Source organism: Lampetra fluviatilis, chromosome 66, assembly GCF_964198595.1.
Source record: "Lampetra fluviatilis chromosome 66, kcLamFluv1.1, whole genome shotgun sequence".
NCBI lineage: Eukaryota > Metazoa > Chordata > Hyperoartia > Petromyzontiformes > Petromyzontidae > Lampetra > Lampetra fluviatilis.
The window spans coordinates 1,773,385-1,788,077 of NC_136340.1; the positions used below are offsets into that span (position 1 = coordinate 1,773,385).

The window sequence follows — 14,693 nt, forward strand, 5'->3', positions numbered from 1 at the left end:
GTGGTGAGTGTGGGGTGGTGAGTGTGGGGTGGTGAGTGTGTGGGTGGTGTGTGTGTGGGTGGTGAGTGTGGGGTGGTGAGTGTGGGGTGGTGAGTGTGGGGTGGTGAGTGTGTGGGTGGTGAGTGTGGGGGTGGTGAGTGTGGGGTGGTGAGTGTGGGGGTGGTGAGTGTGGGGTGGTGAGTGTGGGGGTGGTGAGTGTGGGGTGGTGAGTGTGGGGGTGGTGAGTGTGGGGTGGTGAGTGTGTGGGTGGTGAGTGTGTGGGTGGTGAGTGTGTGGGGTGGTGAGTGTGTGGGTGGTGAGTGTGGGGTGGTGAGTGTGGGGTGGTGAGTGTGGGGTGGTGAGTGTGGGGTGGTGAGTGTGTGGGTGGTGAGTGTGTGGGGTGGTGAGTGTGTGGGTGGTGAGTGTGTGGGGTGGTGAGTGTGTGGGGTGGTGAGTGTGTGGGTGGTGAGTGTGTGGGGTGGTGAGTGTGGGGTGGTGAGTGTGTGGGGTGGTGAGTGTGTGGGGTGGTGAGTGTCGGGGTGGTGAGTGTGGGGTGGTGAGTGTGGGGTGGTGAGTGTGGGGTGGTGAGTGTGTGGGGTGGTGAGTGTGTGGGGTGGTGAGTGTCGGGGTGGTGAGTGTGGGGTGGTGAGTGTGGGGTGGTGAGTGTGGGGTGGTGAGTGTGGGGTGGTGAGTGTGTGGGTGGTGAGTGTGTGGGGTGGTGAGTGTGTGGGGTGGTGAGTGTGGGGGTGGTGAGTGTGTGGGTGGTGAGTGTGTGGGGTGGTGAGTGTGTGGGTGGTGAGTGTGTGGGGTGGTGAGTGTGGGGTGGTGAGTGTGTGGGTGGTGAGTGTGTGGGGTGGTGAGTGTGGGGTGGTGAGTGTGGGGTGGTGAGTGTGTGGGGTGGTGAGTGTGGGGTGGTGAGTGTGGGGTGGTGAGTGTGTGGGTGGTGAGTGTGTGGGGTGGTGAGTGTGGGGGTGGTGAGTGTGTGGGTGGTGAGTGTGTGGGGTGGTGAGTGTGGGGTGGTGAGTGTGGGTGGTGAGTGTGTGGGTGGTGAGTGTGGGGTGGTGAGTGTGGGGTGGTGAGTGTGTGGGTGGTGAGTGTGTGGGGTGGTGAGTGTGGGGTGGTGAGTGTGTGGGTGGTGAGTGTGGGGTGGTGAGTGTGTGGGTGGTGAGTGTGGGGTGGTGAGTGTGTGGGTGGTGAGTGTGTGGGTGGTGAGTGTGGGGTGGTGAGTGTGGGGTGGTGAGTGTGTGGGTGGTGAGTGTGTGGGGTGGTGAGTGTGGGGTGGTGAGTGTGTGGGTGGTGAGTGTGGGGTGGTGAGTGTGGGGTGGTGAGTGTGGGGTGGTGAGTGTGTGGGTGGTGAGTGTGTGGGGTGGTGAGTGTGGGGTGGTGAGTGTGGGGGTGGTGAGTGTGTGGGTGGTGAGTGTGTGGGGTGGTGAGTGTGGGGTGGTGAGTGTGGGGTGGTGAGTGTGTGGGTGGTGAGTGTGTGGGGTGGTGAGTGTGGGGGTGGTGAGTGTGTGGGGTGGTGAGTGTGTGGGTGGTGAGTGTGTGGGGTGGTGAGTGTGGGGTGGTGAGTGTGTGGGTGGTGAGTGTGGGGTGGTGAGTGTGGGGGTGGTGAGTGTGGGGGTGGTGAGTGTGGTGAGTGTCACGTGGTGAGTGTCACGTGGTGAGTGTGGTGAGTGTCACGTGGTGAGTGTCACGTGGTGAGTGTGGTGAGTGTCACGTGGTGAGTGTCACGTGGTGAGTGTGGTGAGTGTGGTGAGTGTCACGTGGTGAGTGTGGTGAGTGTCACGTGGTGAGTGTGGTGAGTGTGGTGAGTGTCACGTGGTGAGTGTGGTGAGTGTGGTGAGTGTCACGTGGTGAGTGTCACGTGGTGAGTGTGGTGAGTGTCACGTGGTGAGTGTGGTGAGTGTGGTGAGTGTCACGTGGTGAGTGTGGTGAGTGTCACGTGGTGAGTGTCACGTGGTGAGTGTGGTGAGTGTGGTGAGTGTCACGTGGTGAGTGTGGTGAGTGTCACGTGGTGAGTGTGGTGAGTGTGGTGAGTGTCAAGTGGTGAGTGTGGTGAGTGTCACGTGGTGAGTGTGGTGAGTGTCACGTGGTGAGTGTCACGTGGTGAGTGTCAAGTGGTGAGTGTGGTGAGTGTCACGTGGTGAGTGTGGTGAGTGTGGTGAGTGTCACGTGGTGAGTGTCACGTGGTGAGTGTCACGTGGTGAGTGTGGGGGTCGCGAGTTGTCCGACGTTTCAGATTTTCTTCTTCTTCCAGGCCGGCTCCTCCGGCGCCTCCTCCTCTGGTTCCGGCTCGGCAAAGATCGGCACCGGCTGGGTCCTGCAGACGCCGGAGAGTTACCACGGAGCGGACCTACAGCGGGACGGTGCCTACAGCACTCTCGTCACCGGTCACGTGGTGGTGACGGTGGTGATGGTGGTGGTGATGGTGGTGATGGTGGAGGTGGTGGTCGTGGCAGTGGTGGTGATGGTGGTGGTGGTGGTGTTGATGGTGGTGGTGGCGGTGGTGGTGGCGGTGGTGGTGGCGGTGGTGACGGTGATGGTGGTGGTGATGGTGGAGGTGGTGACGGTGGTGATGGTGGTGGTGGCGGTGGTGGTGGAGGTCGTGGCAGTGGTGACGGTGGCGATGGTGGTTGTGGTGGAGGTGGTGGTGACGGTGTTGATGGTGGTGGCGGTGGAGGTGGTGATGGTGGAGGTGGGGATGGTGGTTGTGGTGGAGGTGGCGGAAGTGCGGAGGAGACGGTGGTGATGGTGTTGGTGGTGGAGGTGGTGGTGGTGATGGAGGTGGTGGTAGTGGAGGTGGTGGCAGTGGTAAACGGTGAGTGTGAGTGGTGGAGAAGGTGATGGTGGTTATGCTGGTTGTGATGGTGGAGGTGGTGGTGGCGGTGAGTGAGAGTGGTCATGGTGGTGGAGGTGATGGTGGTGGAGGTGGTGGAGGTGGTGGAGGTGGCGGTGAGTGAGAGTGGTGATGGTGGTGGAGGTGATGGAGGTGGTGGAGGTGGTGGAAGTGGAGGCAGTGGTGTGGGAAGCCCCGGGGGGACAGGCGTCTATGACGTCTCCTGGCCAAACCCCGATTGGCGGAGCCAGGAGATTGAATCTTCACCCTCGGGGCTCCTCCAGAAACAACAAAAAGCCACTTCGTGTGGCCACGTGGAATTTTCGAACGCTCACTGCGGAGGAGAGGCTGCCACTCCTCTGTCGGGAGCTGGACCGGTACCGCCTGGATCTCAGCGGTATTCAGGAGGTCCGGTGGACCGGCTCTGGCTCCTGCCACCATGAGGGGTGGACAGTCCTCTACTCGGGGCAGGAGACTGCCAAACAACAGGGAGTGGCTCTTCTTCTGAATAAAAGAATGAAGGGGGCGTGGGAGCGTGGCAGTGAGGTGTGGGAAGCTGTAAGCCCCAGGCTACTTTGGGCTCGCCTTCCCATCAACCAGAGGCGAGGAGTGGTGGTCGTGGTTACTTATGCCCCCACCGAAGATGAACATCAGCGTTGGGATGCAGGCAAGGCCGATGAGTCAGATGCCTTCTATGACCTCCTGTCACAGGTGCTGGCTAAAGTGGCCCCTCAGGATAGATTCATCTTGTTGGGCGACTTCAATGCCCGAGTTGGTCATGATGCTGGCACCTGGTCTGGAGTGATTGGAAGGCATGGGCCAGATCAGCTCAATAATAACGGTAGGAGGCTGCTAGATGTTTGTGCAGCCCATGAGCTTGTAATTACCAACACGCTGTTCCGGCATCGGCGCATCCACACAACATCATGGATGCATGCCGGGTCCAAGCAAGAACATCTGCTGGACTACATAGTGACGGACCAGCGGATGCGAGCCCATGTCCTTGACACCAGGACCTACCGTGGAGCTGATCTGCCCTCTGACCATCGACTAGTCATCTGTAAGATGCGCCTGCCATTCTTCCACTCCGGTGGTGGTGGGTGTACACCCAGGACCCCATTCAAACCCACAGTGGCCTGGTCTCAGCTGATGAAAGTTGCAAACGAGAATTTCATCGTCGCTTGCGGCTGGGGTTGGCATCGTCCCCCACTCCTCCTCATGCCGAGAGGAAATGGGCGAGGTTTAGAACTGTGACTCATGCAGCTGCAATGGCTGCTTTGGGTACGTGGTCCAGACCTCCCCAGAGACCCTGGCTGACAGAGGAGGTGTTCAGGCTGGCTGAGAAAAAAGCAACAGGCCCACTCTCATCGTCTACAGAATGAGAAGGCTTACCGCAGCCTTCGCTCGGAGGTTCGGAGAGCCGTGAGGCGCTGCAAGGATGGGTGGTGGTCGCGGGTTGCTGAGGAGATGGAGTCTGCCTCAGTGGCCCGCCATCACAAATCGCTCTTTAACGCCATAAAAAAGTAACCTGCAGCACCAACACCTATCACCTTCATTAGGGGAAATAAATATGATCCAATCTCCGACTCCCAGGAACAAATTTGCTGAGCATTTCTGTGAAGTCTTGGGGGAGGGGAAATCCCTCAGCCCAGGAAAAATCGTGGCAGAAGGTGGGGATGACCCTGCTGAGGCTGCGGTGCCTCAAACATTGGAAGAAGAAGTCACCCCCTGTGAGTGGCTGGCTGAGGTGCCATCTGTTGAGGAAGTACTGAAGGCGATCCAGAGTCTGAGACCAGGAAAGGCACCGGGCAGAGATGATCTCCCAAGCAAAATGCTGAGGGAGGGTGGCGTTTGTGCACAGACTGCCCTGCATGACATCATAACAACAGTCTGGACCACTGAACGGGTTCCGCAGGATTGGAAGGATGCCCTGGTGGTCCCCATCTTTAAGAAGGGGGACCGCACAGACTGTAACAACTACAGGGGCATCTCACTCCTCAATGTGCCGGGAAAGGTCCTGGCAAGGATTATTCAACATCGCCTTGCTAGGCACGCTGAGGAGAGGCTTGCGGAGCCCCAATGCGGTTTCAGGAAAGGGCGGTCCTGCACGGATGCCATATTTTCTGTCCGTCTGCTACAGCAGAGGTGTAGGCAATTCCAACAAGACCTACATCTCTGCTTTATTGACCTGGTCAAGGCCGATGATACCATCAGTAGGCCTGGGCTCTGGGTTGTTCTTCGTGCTTTCGGAGTCCCTGACCCTCTGCTCACGATCATTAAGGACCTTCATGATGGTGAGCGGGCCCAGGTAAAACTACGTGGCCGGGGGTTGGAGCCATTCCCTGTTCACCTTGGGGTGCTACAGGGATGTTCTCTGGCTCCCACATTATTTAACATCTATTTCGACCATGTAGTTCATGAAGGCTTTGATGGCTGTACCAGAGAAATTTCCATCTGGTACAGACAGAATGGGAGGCTGATCGATGCCCTGGTGCGATCAAGGGATGGCTCCCCATTGCTCAACCATGTTACATATGCCGATGATCTGGTAATTGCTGCTCACTCAGAGGAGGAGTTGGAGGCGCTGCTGCTGAACCTGGAGCTTGCCACTAAGAGGTGGGGCCTTACCATCAGCCCCACCAAAACGAAGCACCTGCCTGGGTATTTTGTACCATCGGACACTCCACCCACACAACTCCCAATTGGTGATGGGGTAGTTGTGGAGAGAGTGGAGAGTTTCCCATACCTGGGCAGTGTGCTCAAGACCGGCTCCAGTTTAACAGCAGAGGTCTCACTCCGAATCAGTCGAGCGGCAATATCTTTTCATCGGTTGCGTAACGCTGTGTGGCAGCTACCTGGTCTGTCGCTCCGCACGAAGCTTCGGGTCTTCTCGGCCACGGTCATTCCCTCCCTTCTCTACGCTTGCGAAACGTGGACCCCCCTAGTGGAGCATCTTCGTCGACTAGAAACATTCAGGCTGGCCTGCCTACGATCCATGCTGGGTTTAACCTGCAGGCTGGATTGTGTGAGAAGCTCACAAATCCTTGAAAGATCTGGGCAAAGTCCCATCGGTGAGCTCCTCCGGCAGGCAAGGCTGCGTTGGCTGGGTCATGTAGCCCGCATGCCCAGCCACCGCATGCCTAAACAGCTTTTGTTCGGCCGGATCGAGGGGGCTAAACGGGCGCGGCACGGGCTAGAGAAGAGATGGAGTGATGTGGTACAGGAGGACGTGGAGCTGAGTGGACTTGCCGATGACTGGTACCAGCGGTGTCAAGATCGGCCTCAGTGGAGGAGGCTCGTGAAGGACGCTACTGGGCAGTTGGAGGCAGTCGCCCTCCAACAACAACGGAGGGCGGAGGAGCGACGCTCACAACAACGAGCGGAGCGCCGGGTGGCTAAAGCACAGCAAGTTGGTACAGTAGGGGGCACAGGTGGTGCATCAGCCAGTCATCTCGGTCATCTCGGTCAGTCGACCTGTGGCACCTGCTAGGTCTGCCCCGTGACCTCCTGCCAGCAGGCGTTCGACACTTCACGTGGCCTCAAGGTGCACATGGCCTGGCATAAGCGTCGTGGTGACGTCACCGCCACTTAGTGGCGAATGGCGGTTGTTGTTGTTGTGGTGAGTGAGTGGTGAGTGAGTGGTGAGTGTGTGAGTGAGTGAGTGGTGAGTGAGTGGTGTGTGAGTGTGTGAGTGAGTCTGTGTGGTGAGTGAGTGTGTGAGTGAGTGGTGAGTAATCGTACTTGCTGTAGGCAGGAGCCACCCAGTAGGGTTGTGTGCTGGCTGCGTGTGCGTGACGCAGGATGGCTTCGCGAGCGTTGCCGTCGTCCGAGTGGTCCAGGGCGATGCTCTTGACGATGTAGGAGGAGAGCGTCCCACCGTGGGCCGCCACACGTCCACCTCGACCTGGGGGGGGGGGGCACGGGGGGGGGACACGGGGGGGGGGGGGCACGGGGGGGGGACACGGGGGGGGGGGGCACGGGGGGGGGACACGGGGGGGGGACACGGGGGGGGGGGGGCACGGGCAGCGTGGGGTTGAATCGATCTATCGAACTTTCCCGGCTCACATCCTCACCACTCACCACTCACCCTCACCACTCACCACTCACCTCACACCCTCACCACTCACCACTCACCCTCACCACTCACACCATCACCACTCACCACTCACCACTCACCCTCACCACTCACCACTCACCTCACACCCTCACCACTCACACCATCACCACTCACACCCTCACACCCTCACACCCTCACACCCTCACACCACTCACCAATCACCTCACACCCTCACCACTCACCCTCACCACTCACCTCACACCCTCACCACTCACCACACACCCTCACCACTCACCACTCACCTCACCACTCACACCATCACCACTCACACCCTCACACCACTCACCCTCACCACTCACCCTCACCACTCACCGTCACCACTCACCCTCACCACTCACCCTCACCACTCACCTCACAGCCTCACCACTCACCCTCACCACTCACCTCACACCCTCACCACTCACCCTCACCACTCACCCTCACCACTCACCACTCACCTCACCACTCACACCATCACCACTCACACCCTCACACCACTCACCCTCACCACTCACCCTCACCACTCACCACACAGCCTCACCACTCACCACTCACCTCACACCCTCACCACTCACCCTCACCACTCACCTCACACCCTCACCACTCACCACACACCCTCACCACTCACCACTCACCTCACCACTCACACCATCACCACTCACACCCTCACACCACTCACCCTCACCACTCACCCTCACCGCTCACCCTCACCACTCACCCTCACCGCTCACCCTCACCACTCACCCTCACCACTCACCCTCACCGCTCACCCTCACCACTCACCCTCACCGCTCACCCTCACCACTCACCCTCACCGCTCACCCTCACCACTCACCCTCACCGCTCACCCTCACCGCTCACCCTCACCACTCACCGTGCCCCGACATGGGTGGAGTGGGCTTGTGTGACAGCGCTGGGTCGAGACGATCCTTCTCCTGCTGCTTGCGAGCGCTGCGCTGCCTCGGCTCACGGAACATGGGCAGCGCGTGGGCTACACACACACAGACACACACGTACACACACACACACACGCACACACACGTGTACACACACACACGTGTACACACACACACGCGTGTACACACACACACACACACAGACACACATGTACACACACACGCACACACACGTGTACACACACACACGCGTGTACACACACACACACACACATGTACACACACACACACACGCGCACACACGTGTACACACACACACACACACGTGTACACACACACACGCACACACACGTGTACACACACACACACACGCGTGTACACACACACACACACATGTACACACACACACACGTGTACACACACACACACGTGTACACACACACACGTGTACACACACACACGTGTACACACACACACACACGCACACACACGTGTACACACACACACGTGTACACACGCACACACACGTGTACACACACACACACGTGTACACACACACGCACACACACGTGTACACACACACACACGTGTACACACACACACACGCGTGTACACACACACACACACACGCACACACACGTGTACACACACACACACGTGTAAACACACACAACACGTGTACACACACACACGTGTACACACACACACACACGTGTACACACACACACGTGTACACACACACACACGTGTACACACACACACGTGTACACACACACACGTGTACACACACACACACACGCATGTACACACACACACGTGTACACACACACACGTGTACACACACACACGTGTACACACACACACGTGTACACACACACACGTGTACACACACACACGTGTACACACACACACACACGCATGTACACACACACACGTGTACACACACACACGTGTACACACACACACGTGTACACACACACACGTGTACACACACACACACACGTGTACACACACACACACACGTGTACACACACACACACACGTGTACACACACACACGTGTACACACACACACGTGTACACACACACACGCATGTACACACACACACGTGTACACACACACACACGTGTACACACACACACACGTGTACACACACACGAGTGAGTAGGTGGTGAGTGGGGGGTGAGTAGGGGGTGAGTGGGTGGTGAGTAGGTGGTGAGTAGGTGGTGAGTGGGTGGTGAGTAGGTGGTGAGTGGGTGGTGAGTGGGTGGTGAGTAGGTGGTGAGTAGGTGGTGAGTAGGTGGTGAGTGGGTGGTGAGTGGGTGGTGAGTAGGTGGTGAGTGGGTGGTGAGTGGGTGGTGAGTAGGTGGTGAGTAGGTGGTGAGTAGGTGGTGAGTGGGTGGTGAGTGGGTGGTGAGTGGGTGGTGAGTGGGGGGTGAGTGGGTGGTGAGTGGGTGGTGAGTGGGTGGTGAGTAGGTGGTGAGTAGGTGGTGAGTGGGTGGTGAGTAGGTGGTGAGTAGGTGGTGAGTGGGTGGTGAGTGGGTGGTGAGTGGGTGGTGAGTGGGTGGTGAGTAGGTGGTGAGTAGGTGGTGAGTGGGTGGTGAGTGGGGGGTGAGTAGGTGGTGAGTAGGTGGTGAGTGGGTGGTGAGTGGGTGGTGAGTAGGTGGTGAGTAGGTGGTGAGTAGGTGGTGAGTGGGTGGTGAGTAGGTGGTGAGTAGGTGGTGAGTGGGTGGTGAGTGGGTGGTGAGTAGGTGGTGAGTAGGTGGTGAGTGGGTGGTGAGTGGGTGGTGAGTAGGTGGTGAGTGGGTGGTGAGTGGGTGGTGAGTAGGTGGTGAGTGGGTGGTGAGTAGGTGGTGAGTGGGTGGTGAGTGGGTGGTGAGTGGGTGGTGAGTAGGTGGTGAGTGGGTGGTGAGTAGGTGGTGAGTGGGTGGTGAGTGGGTGGTGAGTAGGTGGTGAGTGGGTGGTGAGTGGGTGGTGAGTAGGTGGTGAGTGGGTGGTGAGTAGGTGGTGAGTAGGTGGTGAGTGGGTGGTGAGTAGGTGGTGAGTGGGTGGTGAGTGGGTGGTGAGTAGGTGGTGAGTGGGTGGTGAGTGGGTGGTGAGTAGGTGGTGAGTGGGTGGTGAGTGGGTGGTGAGTAGGTGGTGAGTAGGCGGTGAGTGGGTGGTGAGTAGGTGGTGAGTAGGTGGTGAGTAGGTGGTGAGTGGGTGGTGAGTGGGTGGTGAGTGGGTGGTGAGTGGGTGGTGAGTGGGTGGTGAGTGGGTGGTGAGTGGGTGGTGAGTAGGTGGTGAGTAGGTGGTGAGTAGGTGGTGAGTGGGTGGTGAGTAGGTGGTGAGTGGGTGGTGAGTAGGTGGTGAGTAGGTGGTGAGTGGGTGGTGAGTAGGTGGTGAGTGGGTGGTGAGTAGGTGGTGAGTAGGGGTGAGTGTAGGGGTGAGTAGGGGTGAGTGGGTGGTGAGTAGGTGGTGAGTAGGGGTGAGTGTAGGGGTGAGTAGGGGTGAGTGTAGGGGTGAGTAGGGGTGAGTAGGGGTGAGTGTAGGGGTGAGTAGGGGTGAGTAGGGGTGAGTAGGTTGTGAGTGGGGGTGAGTTGGGGTGAGTAGGGGTGAGTGTAGGGGTGAGTGTAGGGGTGAGTAGGGGTGAGTAGGGGTGAGTGGGGGTGAGTTGGGGTGAGTAGGGTGAGTGTAGGGGTGAGTGTAGGGGTGAGTAGGGGTGAGTGTAGGGGTGAGTAGGGGTGAGTAGGGGTGAGTGTAGGGGTGAGTAGGGGTGAGTAGGGGTGAGTAGGTTGTGAGTGGGGGTGAGTTGGGGTGAGTAGGGGTGAGTGTAGGGGTGAGTGTAGGGGTGAGTAGGGGTGAGTAGGGGTGAGTGGGGGTGAGTAGGGGTGAGTGGGGGTGAGTGGGGGTGAGTTGGGGTGAGTAGGGTGAGTGTAGGGGTGAGTAGGGGTGAGTGTAGGGGTGAGTGGGGGTGAGTTGTGGTGAGCGACTCACGGGTGATGATGAGGTCGCTGGTCATCGTCTGCAGCGGCTTCACGCGACGCTGCGACTTCACAACGCACAGCTTGGCTCCCCTGCACAACAACCACCACAACAACAACAACCACCACAACAACCACATTAACCACCACAACAACAACCACATTAACCACAACAACCACAACAACCACATTAACCACAACAACAACAACCACCACCACAATCACAACAACCACATTAACCACCACAATCACAACAACCACATTAACCACCACCACAACAACAACCACCACAACAACAACCACATTAACCACAACAACAACCACAACAACCACCACCACAACAACAACCACATTAACCACAACAACAACAACCACCACCACAATCACAACAACCACATTAACCACCACCACAACAACAACCACATTAACCACCACAACAACCACAGTAACCACAACGTCATTCGGCACAACCACCACAACCACCACCAGCAGGTGCCATGGGTTGAATGCTGTGCCAGGCTAGGTGCAGGAGGTCACGGGGCAGACCCAGCAGGTGCCATGGGTTGACTGCCGTGCCAGGCTAGGTGCAGGAGGTCACGGGGCAGACCCAGCAGGTGCCATGGGTTGAATGCTGTGCCAGGCTAGGTGCAGGAGGTCACGGGGCAGACCCAGCAGATGCCATGGGTAGGTGAGTGGGTAGTTGAGTGAGTAGTTAGGTGAGTGAGTGGATAGGTGAGTGTGGTGGTGAGTGTGTTGTTGTATCTATGCCCCTTTTCTCAAAAATTAATATTAAGAATAATTAGGCCAACATTTTTTTTATATCTATATATTTTGTTAATTAAATGATGAAAACAGCCCCGACTCCTCACAAGCACACCAGGAATCCGTGAAACGGGGAGGGCCATTAAACGGCAAGACTTCGGAGCACAGAGAGGTCAGAGACATCCAGATGGACGAAAGGTCGATGGCCTAACCTTCCCAAGACGTCTGGAGATGCACGGATCACGTGCAGAGCAGAGAAAAACAACGTTTGCAACTCGCGTTGTCCTCAACGGAAAGTAGAAACTTAACAAAAAGAATCAACCAACGGTATAAGACTGCAGCCTGCAATAGGAGCTTTTGTATTTATTAGTAATTCCCTTATTTTACTCGTACGCACTGCATATATATTATTTTGTATTGTATGTTTCTATCTGCATGACCTTACCAAAAAGTAAAGAATACGAATTCCAGCAGTCAAGAAAGCTTCAGCGGAAACTTAGTTACACTGAACCTCAGGACATTGAAATATAACTCGAGTAGAACAGACAACAGACGTCAAAATCTCCTCGGCCACCTTTGTCTTCCCACGAGTCGGCACGAAAACAGGCCCGCAACAAACCCGTGCAGGGAACCTCTCTGGCCTCGGGACGACCCACTCAGAGGGAGGAGGGGTCAAAGGGTCGCGAGGGTCTGTGCCTGGCATCCCTAACGTCGATTTCTTTTTCACGTTTTTGCCTTTTAAAACAAGCGCACATCAAGCAGTGCAGTCTGGTTCGCGTCGCGCTCAGTCTCGCAACTCGGCTTGCGACGCGGCGTTGCGACGGGGCTCGCAAGGGGAGCTGGGGCGCGTCGTGCCTCGAGGAGAGATGGGACGAGGAGGGGTCGTTGGAGTCGCACGAGTCTGATACCGATGGCCGGTGTCGCTTCTCGCAGAACGCAGTGGCGAGGGGTGTGGTTAAGTGCGAGCGAAGCTTGCGAAATTCCAGCTATCATTCTCGTGAGAGAACCTGAACCAACGAAACCCCTGAAGTGAGGGCGGCAGAGGCATCAGCGAGTACCGCGTGAGGCTGGTAGCTGCACGCCAAGGGAGAGAGAGTGCCAGCACTGACGACCTGCGGATGAGCTGCGAGCGCTATTGGGCACCGCCGAAGGCGAGCGTCGTGCCGACTCAACAATCATCCAGCAGTGGAGAAGCCTGGAGCTGCCACCGAGAGAGAGAGAGCGCCATCGAATGCGCCGTGTGTTTGATACAAAGACAAAGATCCCCCGTATAGCCTTAACAGACTGTAGGGGCAAGTGCTGTTAGCGAGCGCCTATGAAGGCCGGAACGGCACATGAGGGGGTGGGTGGCCAGCACCACGCCCGACCGCCTTTGTCTCCCCAGTGGCGATGTTTGCACACCGCACCAGGTACTCATTTAAGGCTGAGTCGACCTAGGGGAGACCCAGGACCCGGTTCAGATAATCGTCACTGGTGTTAGCCGTGTGCGGGAATCGAACCCGGGTCGCCAGGTTCATAGCGCAGCGCGCTAACCGCTACACCACCACTCCCCACTGTGTTTGATACACACACACCGATCAACACCCGCTGAGAACAGACAGGACGTCCAGCAGCGGACGACGGAATCATCGCACCACGACGGCGAGCGTCGTGCCGACGCCGCTCATCAAGCGGAGAGAGAGAGAGAGAGCGCACGAGCAGCACCAAGCCCCCGGAACCATCAAGCGCCAAGCAAGCAAGTTTCTTCAAGGAGCATCGTGCCAACGCCGCTCAATCCAGCAGTGGAGAGAGAGAGCAGGAGGGGCTCGCTGCGGCCACGCCCAGCGTGAGGGAAGCTCTCTGGCCGCTGGTTGTATAACCCCTCCCCCACCCCCCGCAAGCTAACGACACAACTCCCGGCTCTAAATTGTTTTAATTAATTAATATTACAAGGAGGCAACGCACACACAACACGCACACGAAGAAGACTTTCAAAACGCTATCTTTGTGTTTCGAAAAGGGTTGCAATTTCAAGTTTGTACGTTCAATAGCAACTGATCGTGCAAAGCAGTTGCTGCCGTCGAGTTACATGAATAAGAAATGTTTTAGTAATTTATTTTCGTTAATTGCATAATCTTGCCGATGAATCTAATGACGTATGCTTTCGCCTTTGCATATTAGAGTGTCATATGTTTATAGTAGTAGGTTTTTACCCTTTTAAACTGGTACAAAACTGACACCTTTATTCAAGGCATCACGTTTGCAATAACCACAACACAAGTAGTCAATAAAGCAAACAAAAAGAAGCAACTCTGATAATGATAATAATATGCACTGTCCTTGAAGTTGATTGGTCCACACCCGAGACGGCTTTCTTTAGAGCCTAGTCCCCATTGGTGTTGGACCAGATGACACCAGAAGGCGTACAACTCAAACACAGTGCAATATCAGAGTATTGAGAGCTCGGTAAGGATGTACACTATGAGATCTCTTTTACCAGTGGCAAAATATAGTAGTAGGTGTTTACCCTTTTAAACTGGTACAAAACTGACACCTTTATTCAAGGCATCACGTTTGCAATAACCACAACACAAGTAGTCAAAAATGCAAACAAAAAGAAGCAACTCTGATAAGGATGATAATATGCACTGTCCTTGAAGTTGATTGGTCCACACCCGAGACGGCTTTCTTTAGAGCCTTGTCCCCATTGGTGTTGGACCAGATGACACCAGAAGGCGCACAACTCAAACACAGTGCAATATCAGAGAGCTCAGGGTAAGCATTTACACTATGAGATCTCTTTTACCAGTGGCAAAATATAGTAGTAGGGCATTCATTTTCGTTAATTGCATAATCTTGCCGATGAATCTAATGACGTATGCTTTCGCCTTTGCATATTAGAGTGTCATATGTTTGTTTAGAATTAAAATTGCTTAACACCAAGTGTTCGAGTGCTTCTTTCCCAGTCCATGCAAAACTGTCTTATTCATAAGAACTGTAACCTGCGTTGAGATATGAATTTGGAGACCTAACATAACTTAAACAAATTCAGATAATCAATAAATGTTTAATCAAAGATAATCGGTTATCCCGATTGATACAACTCTGGATAACGAAATAAGCCTAGTTACCATAACTACACACATTAACATCATCGCAAGCATTCGCATAAATTAATATGA

The 14,693-nt window shown here is 56.0% G+C and overlaps 1 protein-coding gene across 1 annotated transcript in view; it reads right to left on the reverse strand.

Moving 5' to 3' along the window:
- Positions 1-875: 875 nt before the first annotated feature.
- The window catches only part of WDR70 (WD repeat domain 70), a 52,821-nt gene continuing 39,003 nt past the window's right edge, over positions 876-14,693 (reverse strand). Inside the window, exons 13-16 of the mRNA XM_078882620.1 lie at positions 10,784-10,863; positions 7,786-7,902; positions 6,557-6,719; positions 876-2,299 (exon numbers count right to left, since the gene is read on the reverse strand). Coding sequence (XP_078738746.1) covers positions 2,215-2,299; positions 6,557-6,719; positions 7,786-7,902; positions 10,784-10,863 — 445 coding nt within the window. The 3' untranslated portion in view covers positions 876-2,214. The remainder of the gene's footprint in view (positions 2,300-6,556; positions 6,720-7,785; positions 7,903-10,783; positions 10,864-14,693) is intronic.